This window comes from Priapulus caudatus, unplaced genomic scaffold, assembly GCF_000485595.1.
Source record: "Priapulus caudatus unplaced genomic scaffold, Priapulus_caudatus-5.0.1 Scaffold1233, whole genome shotgun sequence".
NCBI classification, from domain to species: domain Eukaryota; kingdom Metazoa; phylum Priapulida; class Priapulimorpha; order Priapulimorphida; family Priapulidae; genus Priapulus; species Priapulus caudatus.
In genome coordinates, this window is record NW_014578294.1 from 6,135 (window position 1) to 25,034 (window position 18,900).

An 18,900-nucleotide genomic window follows, 5' to 3' on the forward strand; every position below is an offset into this window, starting at 1 on the left:
TCAACAACACATACGTTTATAGATCTGTGGGTTTAACCGCCACGCCATAATAAAATTTAATGCCAGGCACATCTGTTGAGCATAAAAGCAATTCTAGCGTTTGTTATCCGTTTATTCGGTAATAGTATCAGGAGCTTATAAATGGGGAAATTCCATTTATAAGCTCCTGATAGTATGGCAGTGTTTTCGTGTATTTAAATATTATATGTATTAAAGTTCATACATTGGTTTCATATCCGTATCGATGCACCTGCCGGTGATCTTACTAACACAAATTTGAGAAGTTTTGGAGAAAGCAGCTTTTCTTTACATGTAACTCTAAGAGTTTATTTGCTCTTTGATATGATCTATTGAGAACGCCACACAGACATAAGGAATACGGTGAAGTTGTGTTCGTCAGAAATATTGTAGCTTGCCAGGGTAGTAGACCCGTCGAACCTCGCGCTACAAGTGACTGCAGCTTCGCTGAAGGTTTGTGCCAAGATCACATGCTGGAAAAAGGCCGAAAGAACGCACGCCTGTCTTGCCCGGATAGTAAGTGCACCTTTCGCACTTTCCTGATAAAAACAGCAACAAAATAATATGCGATCTGAAACCATAGGGCGAAAAGCGCGTGGAATCGCAGATGAATGAGCAAATTAACGCTCGTGGGCACGCACGCACGCTGGGTTTACACTACCGACTTTATGTTAGCGAATTGGCGAGTTGGACCAATTTCGCAATTCGGCAACTCCGAGTTGGCAAAAATAGAACATGTTCTAATCACAGGCACTTGGACCGTTTCAATAATAAAATGATGGTTAATAAATACAACTTGTCAGTACTAGACCTACCAGTACCAGTAATAGTGTTTGCATGCACAATGGCGTGCGCGCTATGTGTTGCAGCGATGTATTGGACGGTGTTGAAGTGAAGTTATTAGGTCAAATCAAACATTATTACTGGTACTGGTAGGTCTAGTACTGACAAGTTGTATTTATTAACCATCATTTTATTATTGAAACGGTCCAAGTGCCTGTGGTTCTAATCTCCCAACTAGTTGCTATCGATCGGTTGGTCGCGCGACTTTTGCGTTTACACTGCCGATTGTCGGTTGTATAGTTGGTTGTATAACACCAGAGCATATAAATCACCTGCGATTTATATGCTCTGATAACATTGCAGACGACGCGCTCCTTTGGTGGTGATTGAGTAACGTGTGTTACGACACACGGTAGGCAGCAACACGCAGGTAAACATACTTACTAATCATCACAATGCCACAATGCGTGCGTGCGTGCGTGCGTGCGTGCGTGCGTGCATGCGTTCGTGCGTGATACCTAGACAATACATTGCCAAACTCTTGCTCGGAGTCTACGGCAATAGTCATTTATTATTTTGTTAACGAATAAGGCCGCTCCGTTGTTAGTGTGTGGTCAATGCTTACAGGAAAGGTTGATAACATGCATGCAGCGCTAACGTTTCGATGCGACATAACAGCATATATAACATCAGGATTAGATAATAGGGACCCTATTATCTACTCCTGATAATTAACATGCAGCGATACAAATTGAAAGAGAGAGATTAACAGAGAGCTAAAATTCCATAAAACAACTAGAAACGGGCAGTTGTCGCCAACTACATGTATCCCCCGTGATCTAGTATGAATGGAATATCTCTGTAAGGACCCGTTAGAAGGCAGGTGAAAGCTTAAATAAGTCACAACAGACAAAGCGTTGTGTTTGACAACTGCCGTGCTGCCTCAGATGTGCGAAGTATATGGAATCTGGCTTACCCTACGAGGCCGAGAGGGAAATGTAAGTCGGACGGTGAAGGTCAAACTAAGGTCAAGGACAGTGGTGGTTTTCGGTATGCGACAGACCTTCTCCCCAAGATGTGGTAAACATACAAGTTAAGTCGCCGCTAGCGTCAATTATTGGGGCCTGAGTTACAGAGCGAAGAGAAATATGATCAAGATCAGGTAAAGGTGAAACTAAAGCGTCGCTAGTGACCTGGTGGGCAGTTTTTTACCCGATCTTCTTATTTTCCTTCATTCTTCGGATCATCTTCAAAGTTTGGCATGAAGGTGCGTGATGTAAGCGAAGACGCAATCGTTTTTATGGTGTGGCGGAGTCATCGTTGCCCATGGTAACAACATTTTTGTGCGAAATATTGTAGAACTGTAACTTGTGCCTGTTTTTACCGGAATTGTCATTCGGAATTTGGCACACGAGGCGCGATATTAAAATTGTCCTATACTACTATATATATATATAATATTTTGATGACAATCATAAATTTAAATATAATATAAATACAGAATTTTAATACAAATATAAAAAAAATTTAAAAATTTCTTTAATTTTTAAATTATTTTAATTTAAATATAAATTTAAAATATACATTTTAATTACCAAATGTAGAATTTCATGGCAATAGGCGGTAAAAACGCTGCAGAAGTTACACGGTTCGTAGAGATATTTGCGACAGAAAATTTGACTTACCATGGTAACGATGACTCCGCCTACATCAAAAACAATAGGCGTCTTCGCTTTACGATAACGCACCTTCATGCGAAATTTGAAGATGATCCGAAAAAAACTGAAGCCGGTAGAGCGTTCACAAGGAAATCTCTACGGCGGCGGCGGCGGCGGCGGCAGCGGCGCGACGATGCCAAACCCATAGTATCCCCACGAACTTCGTTCGGGGGATACAATTAGCGGCCATTTGTAGGGGGAGGCGCAAGGCGCGTGCACGGTGAGTTATGCAATAGATTCTGACCAATGAAAAAATGAATCGATCGCAGCTGCATACGTCATCACGAGCAAGTTCATGGCAACCTCCAACGCACATTCCTAGAAGTGGATAGAAAAAAGTTTTCGTCAGTCCGCCGAGTCATACATGAGGAGGGTGTAGTTAGTTGCCAGTCAGCGTGAGTGGTGTGGCGCGAGTGCTCCATACAATGTTTCATCAATGACTGCAATACGAATGACACTTTTTTCATGATTATTGGCGTTTATTTTATTTTTCTGCAAAATTTTGGAATAGTAACTGCCCCCTTGCTCCACAGAATAGATCCTACATACAAACATGCATGCGCACACACGCACACCAACACGTACACGCTCACACGCACGCACGCACGCACGCACGCACGCACGCACGCACGCACGCACGCACAGGGAACATAAAAGCTTCACATGGCTGGTAAACAGTGTATTGAATAGATGACCGATAATAACCAAATACTGCCTTATTAACTTTTTACGTTTTATTGAACTTAAAACTTGTTACATAAATGCATATATGTGTAGAATCCAGTTTAATAGCAGGAACCCAAATGACATACTACGTTTTATTGTATATAATTTTCCATTATCTTTATTTTATAGAGGTGGCACCTTAATAAAGTGCCAACTATTTACCTGTGGCCACAACTAGAAATTACCATTATACAAGAAGGTATTCCAACCCTGTCAAAAGATTATCAAAAAGGACTGAAAATTTATTCATTACGCATTTCTTATCATGGGTACGTTCATTTAAATTAAATTACTTCCTTTAAATGTGTTACTGCCAATTTGCATATCCCTTGCAAATGTCGCATATCTAACACTGATTAAGTTAAAAATAAAAGACACATTTTTGGAAGAAACCAATCGATAAACAGAAACCTAATCTTCCCATTGCATGAAGAAGCGCTACTACACAATTAACCAAGGGATATATTTCACAGGGTCAGACACCAAATGCAGACCTTCCGATGCTGTCACTATTGCTGATGCCTATCCTTAACACCAACAACTAGAACTACGGCTAGACGCGCGATGACAGTGTCCACACAATCCGCGCAAACAGACACGACGACGTGCTGCACATTAAAATCGACCGGTATATTGCCCCCAGGGGCCAGATCGAAGCCCCAACGCTCAGACAGTTACCAGACAAAACCTTTTGAGCAACATATTTGTACAGGACACGTGCAACAAATACTTGCACATATACACGTGTACATATATGTGCGCATGCGCGCGTGAGTGTTTGCATATAATTACACTGACGTGCTCTACTGAATTCCTGGCTTGAAGATGTGGACAATGCTATAACTGGCGTACATAATAGTAACCATAGTAACTGTTTCTTAACGCGGCCAGCACACTGACAGTCAGCCATTTCCCGATCAACCCTTGTTTATCTGTGACCACGCGAGGTACGTTTCTACTGTGAACCGCCTGTGCGGCGTATAGTGCGCCTAACGGGTGAACTTTATCTTTGCAGGAGTTACGTCTGACAACTAGCTATACTCTAGAGCTATCTCTACCAGTGTAGCCTCTTAGTTCCCGCTACAGGAGGTTCTACACAGCCACTACAAGGGGCTACGCAGGTAGAGAGAGAGCTGCAGTCGAGCACTCTCAGTTTGGCCCAGAGCCCTGCCAAACGGCGACTGCCAAGGCTTGAACACACCCATGGGTTAACAGTCAGCACGCGTGCATGTTGATATGTGTCAGTGTGTGGCAGAGCTGTGCCTCGCGCGCACAACACGCGGATAGGCAGTTTTAACACCTACGGTCGGCTGGAATATACACGTACTCGCAGCTGTAAATGCCGGACCGAGAGTGCTTGAGATCACCTGAATGCCAGACTTAATCCCTGTAACCTATGCGGCAACAAATTGTGCTAATATTGATGAAGCACCAGGTATCATGCATACCCTGAATGATTCATCTTTGCATACCCTGTCTTTACATGTACTTTGCATGTTTATAAACGCTAACAAATTGCCTTACACAACATGTTTATTATGCAGTTAACGTTGGTTCTGGCATCGTATACAAGCTAACGTAAGGAGAATGCATCACGTATCTGGACAATAGTTACCATAGCATCGTGCCTGCTATCAGAAATACCGACTTGTGCATATCATCACCTACAGAAAGGCGAGAAAGGCTCGGGATCCAGATGCATATAGAAAAATGTCGGCAGACGCCGTGCCGCCTCTGAGCGGCGACCGACTTCCGAAGACAATCTCGAAATGCCGTCGCAAGGACGAGCGAACAAGCCGCATCGTCCTCTTCATAGTAGAATTCTCTATAATATTACCCTACCGATCATCTCGAAATCCCGGGCAAAAGCCGCAGCGTGCATTTTCTCGCCGCCACTGCAACCCGGCTCTGGGAACAACAGCGTCACTGCCTCCCCCCGCCCACTGCACCTCCCGTCCGGGAAAACAGAACGACAGCCGGGCGCGAGCACTTTCTCGCCGACTCCAGCTCTGGGAGGGGGGAGGGCACCCTCCACCCGGATGACTGCCGGGGATAACTCCCCGCCGTACATCCCGTCCGGAAAAACAGAACGACAGCCGGGCGCGAGCACTTACTCGCCGACTCCGGCTCTGGGAGGGGGGAGGGCACCCCCCACCCGGATGACTGCCGGGAATAACTCCCCGCCGCACCTCCCATCCATCCGGGAAAACAGAACGACAGCCGGGCGCGAGCACTTACTCGCCGACTCCGGCTCTGGGAGGGGGGAGGGCACCCCCCACCCGGATGACTGCCGGGGATAACTCCCCGCCGTACATCCCGTCCGGAAAAACAGAACGACAGCCGGGTGCGAGCACTTTCTCGCCGACTCCGGCTCTGGGAGGGGGGAGGGCACCCCCCACCCGGATGACTGCCGGGGATAACTCCCCGCCGCACTTCCCATCCATCCGGGAAAACAAAACGACAGCCGGGCGGGAGCACTTTCTCGCCGACTCCGGCTCTGGGAGGGGGGAGGGCACCCCCCGGAGTTATCATCCCGGGTTATAACTCCCCCGGTTCACACGAATCCGAACGTCTTCGTCTTGATGGCGAGCAGCAGCTTCTGCTTGAGCACGGCCTTGGACGAGTAGAGCGGGATGTAGAGGCGCGAGATGCACGTGTTCGCTGTGGGCAGGTGGTTGTCGTCGGCGGGCCGCACGGTGATGGTCGGCATGGGCTGGAAGCCCTCCTCGCTCGCCGGCAGCGCCGGGCTCGACGTCCAGAAGTACACCTGCCGAGCGCGCGCGCACACGCAAGAAGTGGAAAGAAAAACACGTTGAATCATGCGGGATGTCCGAAATTTTCGCGGGGAAGTTTCGCAAGACGTTGAATTGTTGCAGGGAAATTTTGGCGAGACGTCCGAAATTTCTTGGAGGAATTTCGCGAGATGACAAAATGTTATGGGCGGTTATTTGGCGAGACGTTGAAATTTTTACAGGAAATTTCGCGAGACGTCGAAATTTCAGAGGAAATTTCGGGTCGAGCCACGGCTGAAGGCACCTCAGTACACCTGCCGCGGGCACACGCACGAAGTGGAAGAAAAAGACGTGAAATTACGCGGGATGTCCGAAATTTTCGCAGGGAAATTTCGCAAGACGTTGAATTTTTTTCTGCGGGGGAATTTCATGAGACGTAGGAATTTTCATGGGGGTATTTCGCGTGACGGGGAATTTTGTAAGATTTTCGAGCGGGAATTTAGTAAGACATCAAAATTTTCGTTTCGTTTTAGTTGGCCACACAGATCCGGCGACGATGGGCGGTCTAGATAGAACAAATGATTAGTGGGATAAACCCAATAATTTACCCAGCCTGAGATTTTGATGTCCACGTGTTAAGATAGTCATGAAAGCGAATTGGATTTTAATTTAGGATAAGAATTAATTAAGCGCATAATAAAAATCAATCCCTACAAATAAATGTCGACCAATCCATAATAAATGCATGCGAGACATACGGTTTCAAGTGGAATCTTCGCTATAATAATGGGTTACAATCTTACCAGGTCCTGTCTCTCCTGATTGTTCATCTTTTCCACGATGGACCAAAACCAGCGCTTGAACCTCAGTAGCTTTTCTCCACTCTCCCCTGCAACGAAAATCCCCATGTCACTGTCATTCAGCCAGACAATGACAAATAAGTCTACACAACACCATCATGCTATAAGATTACCGACGAAGAAAACAATAAACAATAATAATAATAAACAATAAACAATAAACAATAATAATCGAGCAACACACCCAACCTTATGTATTAGTATTACGATACGTTTGTATCATGTTTAATTGAGTAATCATGAAAATCTGTCAACAATATTTCATCACTTATATATTCGAGCTGTGAGGTCATTCAGCATAGATAACACCAGTAATGCTAATACCAGCTAATCTACGTACCGCTCTCATTCATGAATGAAGTGTAGCCTATGAGTGTCTGAACGTCAACTTTGCCAACTCCGTTGAGCAGCAGTCTGAAATCTTCGGCTGTTAATCCATCCAACGCATTGTTGGGCAGCACATCAAACACACCTTGCTTCAGATTCTGCGGTAAACAGAATGTTAAAGATAAAGACGAATGAAACTAGCCTGTAGCCAATGTGGACACACACACATATATATACATGTATATTATATATATATATATACATACATACATATACATATAAATATCACGTTATGCACAATTATGACACTGTTCCGGACAGGTTTCATAAAATTATTAAACTGATAACAAATGCCAAGTAACCATAATTTCCAGCAAGTAAGCGAGTTATAAACAAAGGAACCTGTACTTCATCCACTTTCCTTATTTAAATATCAGTAAAACTAGTAAAACTAAACAAAGTACATTGCTAATGCCCACTACTGTACGCTACCATACTGTAACTGAAATTTGTTTAAAACACTCCATTTTAATAGAAAACACCCCCAAAAACGTTTCCTAACAGCGATCTTTGCCCCGAATGATCGCTCTCTTACTTCCAGCGATTTCTCGGCGACCTTGACCATGCGGTATTCGGCGTAGAGGCGCACGTACTCGTACACGTTCTGCGGTGTTACCTCCACCTCGCTGCCGTGAGGGATCAGCTCAACCTGTCCGCCTCCCTACAGAACAACATACCACAACCATGAGGGATCAGCTCAACCTGTCCGCCTCCCTACAGAACAACATACCACAACCATGAGGGATCAGCTCAACCTGTCCGCCTCCCTACAGAACAACATACCACAACCATGAGGGATCAGCTCAACCTGTCCGCCTCCCTACAGGACAACATACCACAACCACGAGGGGATCAGCTCAACCTGTCTCCTCCCTACAGAACAACATACCACAACATGAGGGATCAGCTCAACCTGTCGCCTCCCTACAGAACAACATACCACAACCGATGAGGGATACCTCAACCTGTCGCCTTCCCTACAGGACAACATACACAAACCATGAGCGGATCAGCTCAACCTGTCTGCTCTCTTACAGACAACAACTCATACCACAAAAGCCATGCATGGGATCAGCTCAACCTGTCTGCCTCCGCTACAGAACAACATACACAACATGAGGCGATCAGCTCAACCTGTCCACCTTCTCTACAGACAACATACACATACCATGAGGATAGCTTCAACCTGTCGCGCCTCCCTACAGAACAACATACACAAACTCATCGAGGGATCAAGTCTCAACCTGCTGCCGCCTTCCTATCTAAACAACACTACCACAACCATGAGGCGATCAGCTCCAACCTGTCCGCCTCCTACAGAACAAACATACCACAACATGAGGGGATCAGCTCAACCTGTCATTCTCTCAGGGACAACTACCGACAACCATGAGGGCATCAGTCCTCAAACCTGTCCGCCTCCTCTACAGGACACATACCGACAACCATGAGGGATCAGCGCAACCTGTCGCTCCCTACAGAAAACACATACCACAATCATGAGCGACAAGCTCAACCTGTCCGCCTCCTCTTACAGCAACACAACATACCACACATGATGGAATCTCAGCCTCAACTGTCGCCTCCCTACAGAACAACATACCACACCTATGAGATCAGCCTACCAACCTGTACTGCCCTCCCTACTAAGCAACAACATGACACACACCATGCAGGGAATCAGCTCAAACCTGTCCACCTCCCTACAGAAACAACATACCCAACCATGAGGGATCAGCCTCAACCTTGTCCGCCTCCCTACAAGAACAACATACACAATCCATGTCAGCGATTCAGCTCAACCTGTCCACCTCCCTACAGAAACAACATCGCACATCGAGGCATCAGCATCAACCTTGTCCACCTCCCTACAGAACATAGCAATTACCACAACCATAGCAGGATCAGACTCAACCTGGTCCGCCTCCTACAAACAAACATACACAACCATGAGGGATCAGCTCAAACCTGTCCGCCTCCCATACAGCAACAACATACCACAACAGTGAGGCGATCAGAACTCACCTGTCCGCCTCCCTACAGAACAACATCACACAACATGAGGGATCGCCTCAACCTGGTTCGCCTCCCTACAGAAACAACATACCCACAACCATGAGGTGATCAGCTCAAACCTGTCTTGCTTCCCTACAGAACAAATTACCACAACCATGCAGGGGGCCGCCACTTTCCCCCTGGGCGTAGAGGGAGGGTGCCGCGCTAGCGTGGCCGAGCACTAGACTCCACACTTCCGTCATTCCACAGTCTACTTCCATGCTAGACATGCGCCTCTATTTCCTAACCCTGACCAGCAGCACACGATGTAGAATAATACTGACGAATACAATCGCTGGCCAACAAGCTAGCTATGGCCTGAGGATAATCTTGTGATTAAACCAATTATATTGGCGTATATGCCTGTATTATTACACATTACATACTTATAACCATGAGCACACACTACATAGAATATGCTGACGAAAGACAACTGATGTGACAAGCTAATACGGCCATCGGCAGGAAATTTTCGCAATTTGCGATTGCCATTATACGCCGTATTTCTTACAATTACGTTAAGATAAAAAAATAGCATAATAACCTCTAAATTTCGGGTTGCATCTAACGCAAGGAGCGCGCCTTACGAGCAGCCCGATATTACACGATAATATATACGTCACGCGCTTCGCAACATCGTCGCCCTGCTCCTACCTCCTCCGGCCGAAAGTCGATGCTGAAGGATCAAGGTCTAAGGGCAGCGAACATGAGGCTGGCTGCCTCGGCTCGCGTCAGGATCAGCTTTTCGGCAGCTCTCGTAGCATTGACGGGTGTCGAAAACGCGAGGCGCTGCAGCCGATCTTGTGCCCGAGGTGCGTACTGATTCCGTGACGGTTGGAAGTTGGAATGGACAGAGTTCGTCTGCACAGCAGGCAGAGCCTCAATTATCTAGCATAAAAAAAACAGAGACAACTTTGTTAATGACATATCGATAAATATAGATAAGCAGTGTGCGTTTTTTGTGGGATCTGTAGGAGCCATGAAGAAAGTCACCGCAGATAGAACGTTCACCACTAAGCCTGCAATTGTCAGCACGATTTACAATATTTTGTTAGGTATCCACATACGAAATGCTGATTGACCCGTTTTCCAATTCAAACACAAAGCTTAATCTCTTTAATAATAACATACAGCAGATTCAATCCTACGTTCCAACATTTGTAAACCAATCGAGCGTGTTGGGACAGTGTCGGAAGATTCTAGCCCACCTTCCAACATTTCAAGAGCGACTCGATCATTCTGCAGCAACATCGAAGTCGGCTCGCCATCAAGGATGATTTCTGCACGGGTCGCGCCTCTTCGAGCGTCACTCTCAACATCGGATGCTTCTCCCACAGATGCGATCGATTATTACTGCAGGAACATCGGAACGATCCTGCGCCTACCTTCCAACATTTCAAGAGTGATCGATCATTCTGCAGGAACATCGGAAGATTCCTGCGCCTACCTTCCAACATTTCAAGAGTGATCGATCATTCTGCAGGAACATCGGAAGATTCCTGCGCCTACCTTCCAACATTTCAAGAGCGATCGATCATTCTGCAGGAACATCGGAAGATTCCTGCGCCTACCTTCCCACATTTCTAAAGCGATCGATCATTCTGCAGGAACATCGGAAGATTCCCCACGCCTACCTTCCCACATTTCTAAAACGATTGACCAATCTGCAGGTATATTGGAAAATTCCCGCCTACCTTCCAACATTCCTAAAGCAATTGAGCCTCTCCGGGGTGTTCTTGCCGGGCCGGGGAGAGTAGAAGCCTCTCTTGCTCGGCTGGTAGAACAGCGGCGCGCTGTCGTCTAGAGTCTCCTCATCGTCTCCCTCTGTGTCGCTGCTGCGACGTTTCGTCTTCTCGCTCGACAGATTGAACAGTTCCAGATCGAGGGGAGAGTCCGAGTTCCTAGATAAACACGGGGCGTCAAGTAACACGCGGTCGATCGAAAATTGGGAAAATGGGAATTAGAGGCTAAAAAAACGAGGGAAAATTGGGAATTTATGTGAAAAAAAGAGAGAGAAACAGGGAAATGCTGTGAAAATAGAGATATAAATTCTACGCGGTGTATTTATCTCACTTTGTAGCACGTGTTAGCAAAAAGTGTTGTTAAGCATCAAGTCCACTTCATAAGTCTTCCTAGAAAGAAATGTTCACCACCGTGGCGCTACAACTTGCTGTGGTGTCCTATTCTACTTCTGAATAAACGCAAAGCAACGCTTTCCTCGCCACAAACTTAAATTTCAATTAAAAATTAAATTAAATTTTACATTTAATTAAATTTAAACGCTCGGTGTCGGACGAGATGGCGACGCACCTGTTACCCTGTGACATGATGATTTCGACAGCTTCCTCTACCCTGCCCATCAGCGAGTCTTCGGACGCAAGCAGCAGCAGCAGCTGAGCTGGCGACAGCTCCAGTAGCATGCCGGTGATCTTCCCTGCCAGCGTCTGTTAGAGAGGAGAGAGTCAGCATGAGAACTCACTCACTAGCTCTCACCCACGAGCCGAGGCACGCGGCGAAACAAACAACAAACAACAAACCGAACAAACACGACACAACAACACAAACCGAAACGTAAAAAAAACAGAACACGCTAAAATCTTGGATGCTTACAAGCCTGAGGTCTCAGACTTTAAGAGTAGCCTTTTTACAGCGTTAGACATCACGAGAATGTCATTGCTACGCGAAAAACAACCGACAGACAACGCGCGACCCCCCCACGTCGCGCAAATGCTAAAATCCCTTACGGGTCTCAGGGCTTGAACCTTCGGGTAGAGCCTCTCCCCGAGCTGCCTCTTGTCCTCGGGCAGGTGTTCGTTCTCGCCCTCCCCCGGCGCGACGAACGTGCGCGCGTCGTAGGAGAGGGTCGTTCGGCGAGACGTACGCTCCTTGCTGCGCTCCCTCTGCAGGGCGCGACGCTGCTGCTCTCGCTCCCGCTCGCGTGTGCGCAGACGCTGGATCAGGTCTGCCAGGAAGAACAACGTTCGCCCGTTAAGCCCGGCGCACACGTGAGTTATTTTACTCAAGTAAAATGACGCACGAGTCAAATTACTCGACGAAAATCCGCCGCACACGTGAGTAAAATGATGCATGCGTCAAATTACTCGACGAAAATCCGCCGCACACGTGAGTAAAATGACTCATGCGTCATTTTACTTGAGTAAAATAACTCACGTGTGCGCCGGGCTTTAGTGTCACGTCGACAGCTTTTTACGACGAACGGCGGACGTGAGTGAGCTTGCGAGTCGGAAAACCTACGAATCGCTGTGAAACAGTGTTCCCCAGTTTTTTAATGTGGCGCATAGGGCGGTGCCTATCTCTGTTTCCTGGACCCGAGGCCACGCAGCTGCTTTCACAGTAAATACTACAGCGGGGGGTTAGTCCACTGGTATAAAGTAGGTGTTCAGTAGTAACAAGGATTAAATCTAGCGAGACCAACACGGATGATACACTCGTAGTAAGGTGGCTGCCTGATAGGTTATCCTACATCGATCTGTTAGGCACAGAGTCAAGTTATTTATTAAATTTATTATTTGTTACGTAGAGTGTCTTAATTCTGTCTGTGTAAAGTAGAAGCTGTTTCTATCTGCTTACGTGATACACTGCGCTACATGATGCTAAATTGATTCAATAACAAATAATAAAACAGCGGCTAGAGCAAGCTCACAAGTCTGCCAACCTAAGAATTGCTGTATATCTGTACAAATGTATGTTCGTTCTATACTAACAACGAAGACAACAATAAAGATTGCTCAAATAAGAGTGCAACTTATAGCTATACTAACTAAACTTTGGAGCATTTTTAAATTATTATATCGAATCCTACTAGATATGCCAATGGGTGAAATTTGCGCAAGCGAATGCTGCCTCCCGTTGTTTTTTCTTTGACAAAAACATGCTCCTACACATATTGCGATTCTTATGATTGAAGTGGAAGCTGAGATGAAAGCTTTATTTCATGGCTTCCAAACATGCATTGAGCAATACAGCAGCTGATATTGCCACGATTTCGTGGCATGACTTCCATGCAACGAGCGATAAGACTAAGGCTAAGAGGCATGATTCATTATTACGTAGTTCTTTGGCCAAGTACGTACTGTACTGCATGCAATGAGCGATACGACTACGGCTATGAAGCAATACTCGTTATTACGTAGTTCTTTGGCCAAGTACGTACTGTACTGCATGCAATGAGCGATGCGACTAAGGCCATAAAGCAAGAATCGTTATTACGTAGTTCTTTGGCCAAGTACGTACTATACTGCATGCAATGAGCGATGCGACTAAAGCTATGAGGCAAGAATCATCATTACGTAGTTCTTTGGCCAAGTACGTACTGTACTGGAGGCCCTTGCCCACTCCAATCTGCGTGCCGTCTAGAGATGGCAGCTTCTCTCCTGAGAGGAAGGCATTGGCAACAGCCGTGTAGTAACTGCGCGCTACACCGCTGCCCTCTCCAGGTTCCTCCTTGAAGCTCACCTGCATCGTAAGAAACATCGTCATACAGTTACATCTATAGAAAGGAAACCTTTCCATAAAAGACACTTTTGGTGTATTCCCTGACTGACCATTCCACATAGGTTCTATAGACTCTATTATGGTTTCTAAACAAGTCCCTCACCTTCACGCGATGCACTGCCATGACGGGACCAACGGTGTTTGTACGTCTGTTGTAAAACTGGTTCAGTTGCTTCAGCGTCTGCTGAATGAGCTGGGGCCGCTCTCGCTCCACCTGGTGGCCAAAATCACAATGAACACGCTAGCTAACATGCAACGCTTTATCGATGTCACAATGACGCGAATAATGTAGAGACAATGAAATGCTCTGTTTAAAGTTTCAAGATACAAATATATGCACCAATATAAAATGTATCTAAAAAATCCTACTACACTTTAATAATTTTCTCAAGTAACCACTTCCTGACAAAACGAAGGTAATAAAATAATAAATAAATAATTGTAATAAATAATAACAAATAAAACAACCAATAGTTGCAATTTAATGCACTTAACCTACACTGAGCTTCTCAATTTCAATTAGCAACTATTAACATATTATATTCATATTAACGGCCACAAAAAATCTTACACGCTCGCTAAACAAGACAATTCGATACACCGCAAACGATACACCGCAAACTATACGCCGGGATCAGTTATGATACGATACGGGCGTCGGCTCACAGACCGCACTCGTAGAAACCGCACACGCTCGCTAAACAACACGATCGATCACGCAAAATAACGACGCAAACCGCACGACAGGCTCGACCCACGCCAGACTCACCTCCATCGACAGATCCCTCTGCTGCGAGTTCCTCAGCTTCTCCATCTCGCGGCGAAACTTGGCTTCCTTCACAGGGAAGCCCCCCAGCTCGGAGATGATGGATCCTGGCTCGGCGCCGACGTCTTCGACGAACACTCGCCCGAAAAGGTCGAGCGTCGTACGCCATCGGCCTAGGAGAATGTCGTGTGACACCAGCGTGCCGATCACGTTCGATGGCCTGTCGGCGAAAAAAAAATAGATCAGAAAAAAAATTCACGAGAATAAATCTACGTGCCGTTCCAATCACATTCGAAGGCCTGACGGTAAAAAAATTAATCGATCAGAAAACAAATGCAGAGAGAATAAATCTACGGGAAATATACGAGGGAGAAAAGTTACGAGTGAGAATCGGCTCGGGAATGATCAAAGATAGCCGGGATCAAGAAGCTAAATATAACAAGGAGAGGAAGCGCCGCCATATCTGGCCCAAATTTGGGTTCGGCAGAGACCCTAGAACAGATTAGTGTTCTATTGTCTCTGGGTTCAGTCTGCACAGCCGTTTCAGCTGATTATGGTCCATAGATGGCGCCCTTGAGACGAAAAGCACACAGCCAATTCGCTTCCTCTCCTTGTTATGTTTAGCTCCTTGGCCGGGATAAGATTGATTCAAAAGAAATGTATTAATGTGACACAATATGAAATTAATTACCATAAATTTCACACGACGTTACACAATAATAATATTATTATTACCATTAAATTTAAAACACAGTATAAAAACAATAACAATGCACACCTGGACGGCAGCGACGGCGGCGTGACAGACTGCGCCGGAAACTGTCTCAGTGACAACGGCTCGGCGTCGCGCGTAGGTGGCGCCGGCGGCAGCGTGTGCAGCGGCGGAGGCGGCGGTGGAGGCTGCGCGATGAGCGTTACCACGGGCGACGTCTCCACGGTGACGTTCGCCGACACGTCGTCGGCGGCGTCGACGATCTCCGACGTGACGAGGTTCACCGGCTGCTCCTGCTCGCGTGCCGCGACCTCCGACGACCTCGCGACCTCCGGCGACCTCGTCGCGACCTTTGCAGAGGTCGTCGCCGAGCGGGCCGAGCTCGCGTGCACGAACTACAGAACAACATACCACAACCACGAGGGGCGTCACTTTCCCCCGGGCGTAGAGGGAGGGTGCCGCTACGTGGCAGGCTGGCAGCACTAGTCACTTCGTACACTTCCGTCATTCCACAGTCATACTTCCATGCTAGACATGGCCTTATTTCCCTAACCCTAACCCTAACATTAGTGCTGCCACGTAGCGGCACCCTCCCTCTACGCCCGGGGGAAATTAACACCGAACCATGAGCAGCAGCACACGATGTAGAATATCTGACCGAATACAATCGGGCAACAAGCTAGCTATGGCCTTGAGTATAATCTTGTGATTAAACAAATATTGGTATACGCTGTATTATTACAATTACATGCTATAACCATGAGCAGCACACTACATAGAATATCTGACCGAAGACAACTGATTGACAAGCTAACTACGGCCATCGAGAAATTTTCGCAATTTGACGATTGCCATTATACGCCGTATTCTTACAATTACGTTAAGATTACATACATAACCTTCTAAATTTCGGGTGCATCTAACGCAATGGAGCGCACCTTCCGAGCAGCACGATATTACAATGATATATACGTCACGCGCTTCAAACGGAGCATGTCCTCTGAGCAGCGCGACATATATACGTCACGCGCTTCGAACCACGTCGCCGCTGCGTCCTACCTCCTCCGGCCGAAAGTCGATGCTGAAGGTCAGGTCAAGGGCAGCGAACATGAGGCTGGCTGCCTTCGGCTCGGCGTCGAGGATCAGCTGTCGCAGGCTCTCGTACATGACGGGGTCGAAGAACGCGAGGTCGTGCCAGCCGATCTTGTGCCCGAGTGCGTACTTGATCACGTGACGGTTGAAGTGGAATGGACAGAGTTCGTTCTGCAGCAGGCAGAGCCCAATTATCCTGCATAAAAAGAAACAGAAGACAAACTTGTTACGCGTATCAATAACGGTTGAAGTGGAATGGACAGAGTTCGTTCTGCAGCAGGCAGAGCCCAATTATCCTGCATAAAAAGAAACAGAAGACAAACTTGTTATGCATATCGATAAATATAGATAAGCAGTGTGCGTTTTTTGTCGCGGAAACGCGCCGGCGCTGCTGCGGTCGCCGACGCGGCAGCCAGGCCGCGCTGTCGCCCGCCGCCTCGTTGGCACGACCACGACGAGAACGACAACTTGGAGACGAGAGCGCTCTCGCCGGCGCGCCGCCGGTCGCCATGGAAGACGGAGTTCGACGGACCGCACGACGACCGCGGCGGCGGCGGCTGCAGCGGCGGGTCCGCACGGGTCCGCCGCAATCGCACGTTCTTCATGCGCTCGCGACCTCGGGAGCGGACCTTCCTTGGCTGTCCGCCGAGCGGACGCCGTTCACGACGGCCCGCTGCAGCGCGCGCTGCCGCGTCGGCGGACCAGCGCACTGCTGCAAGCCGAACTCGCGTCGGGCGAAAGGAGGCTGTTCGGCGTCGCGCGGGGCAGCGATCTCCGCGGCGGCGGCGGCGACGACGACGCGTTCGGCCGATCGCTCGAGGCGCGCCGACACGGCAGGGTCTGTCGATGCGCACGGTCGGGCAGCAGGCGGGCGCGGCGGCAAGGCGGCACACGTACCCGTCGCCTCTACAGCGTGGCGCCTCCAGCCACGCGCAGTCCACAGCGCCGCGTCCGATCCTCCCCCGCTTCCGCCGCCCGCGCGGTCGAGCATCAGAAGCCTGGATCGTCGGGTGCGCGCCCCCGCCCCGAGACGCGACGGCGAGGCAGGGGGCGCGGCGGAGGCGGCTGGAGAGCCGCCGAGGCATCGGCGATCGTTGTCGGCCGTGCGGCGGGAGTGCGACGCGAGCGGCAGGTGGAGGCCGCCCGTCGCCGCCGCGCAGCAGCAGGCGAGCGTGACTCGTGCACGGACGAGCTCGGGCCCGCGTGGCGACTGACACTCTGCAAAGGTCGCGACGAGGTGCCGGGCCACGGCAGAGGCAAGCGATGGTCGTCCGGAGGTCGCGTTCACGCCGAGACAGGAGCAGCCGGTAGAACCTCGTCACGTCGCGAGGATGCGTCCGCGCGCCGACGACAGTCGCGGCGAACGTCACGCGTGGAGACGTCGCCGTCGGCCTAACCGCTCATCGCGCAGCCTACCACCGCCGCCGCTCCGCGCGCTGCAGCACAGCTTGCGCGGCGTCCACCTTACGGCGCGACGCCGAGCCGTTGTCACTGAGAACAGTTTTGCAGGCGGCAGTCTGTCACGCCGGCGCGTCGCTTGACCGTCCAGGTGTGCATTGTTATTGTTTTTATAACTGTGTTTTAAACATTCTTAATGGCTAAATAATATTATTATTTGTGTAACGTCGTCGTGAAATTTTTATGGATAATTAATTTCATATATTGTGTCACATTTAATACATTTCTTTTGAAATCAATCTTTCCGCGGCCAAGAGCTAAACATAACGAAGGAGAGGAAGCGAATGGCTGTGTGCTTTTCGTCTCAAAGGCCGCCATTCATGGGACGCTAATCAGCCTGAAAACGGCTAGTGCAAGATTGAACCCGAGACAAATGAACACTAATTGTTCTAGGTCTCCTGCCGAACGCCAAATTTGGGCCACGATATGGCGGCGCTTCCTCTCCTTGTTTATATTTGCATTCTTGATCCGGCCTATCTCTTGGATCATTCCGAGCCGACTCAGCTCGTAACTTTCTCCCTGCGTATATTCCGGCTAGATTTATTGCTTCCTCTGCATTTGGTTTTCTGAATCGATTTAATTTTTTACGACGTCAGGGCCTTCGATGTGATTGAACGGCACGTAGATTTATTCTCGTGAATTTTTTTTCTGATCTATTTTTTTTTTCGCCGACAGCGCCAATTCGAACGTGACGGCCACGCTGGGTTGTCACACGAGCATTCTTCCTAGGCGATCGGAGTACGACGCTGCGATCTTCGGGCGAGTGTTCGTCGAAGACTGTCAGGCGCCGAGCCAGGATCCATCATCTCGAGCTGGGCTTCCCCGTGAAGGAAGCCAAGGTTTCGGCCGAGAAATGCGAGAAGCTGAGGAACGGCTCGGCGCAGCAGGGATCTGTTCGATGGCAAGGTGAGTCTCGGCGTGGCGTTCGATCTTGTCGTGCGGTTTTGCTTCGTTATTTCTTGCGCTTGATCGATCGTGTCTTTACGCGAGCGTGTGCGGTTTTTACGAGTGCGCGGTCTGATGAGCCGACGCCCGTACGTATCGCTATCATACTGATTCCGTGCGTATAGTTTTTGCC

General features: G+C 48.3%; 1 protein-coding gene across 1 annotated transcript in view; it reads right to left on the reverse strand.

The window, feature by feature from the left end:
• Positions 1-3,231: 3,231 nt before the first annotated feature.
• Positions 3,232-18,900, reverse strand: part of LOC106815906 (E3 ubiquitin-protein ligase UBR5-like) — a 66,237-nt gene continuing 50,568 nt past the window's right edge. Inside the window, exons 46-60 of the mRNA XM_014820434.1 lie at positions 16,994-17,582; positions 16,332-16,560; positions 15,339-15,667; positions 14,564-14,780; positions 13,898-14,008; positions 13,614-13,755; positions 12,024-12,241; positions 11,590-11,723; positions 10,974-11,180; positions 10,100-10,168; positions 9,934-9,964; positions 7,760-7,885; positions 7,178-7,322; positions 6,781-6,866; positions 3,232-6,012 (exon numbers count right to left, since the gene is read on the reverse strand). Of these exons, the coding sequence (XP_014675920.1) occupies positions 5,800-6,012; positions 6,781-6,866; positions 7,178-7,322; positions 7,760-7,885; positions 9,934-9,964; positions 10,100-10,168; positions 10,974-11,180; positions 11,590-11,723; positions 12,024-12,241; positions 13,614-13,755; positions 13,898-14,008; positions 14,564-14,780; positions 15,339-15,667; positions 16,332-16,560; positions 16,994-17,582 (2,846 nt within the window). The 3' untranslated portion in view covers positions 3,232-5,799. The remainder of the gene's footprint in view (positions 6,013-6,780; positions 6,867-7,177; positions 7,323-7,759; positions 7,886-9,933; positions 9,965-10,099; positions 10,169-10,973; positions 11,181-11,589; positions 11,724-12,023; positions 12,242-13,613; positions 13,756-13,897; positions 14,009-14,563; positions 14,781-15,338; positions 15,668-16,331; positions 16,561-16,993; positions 17,583-18,900) is intronic.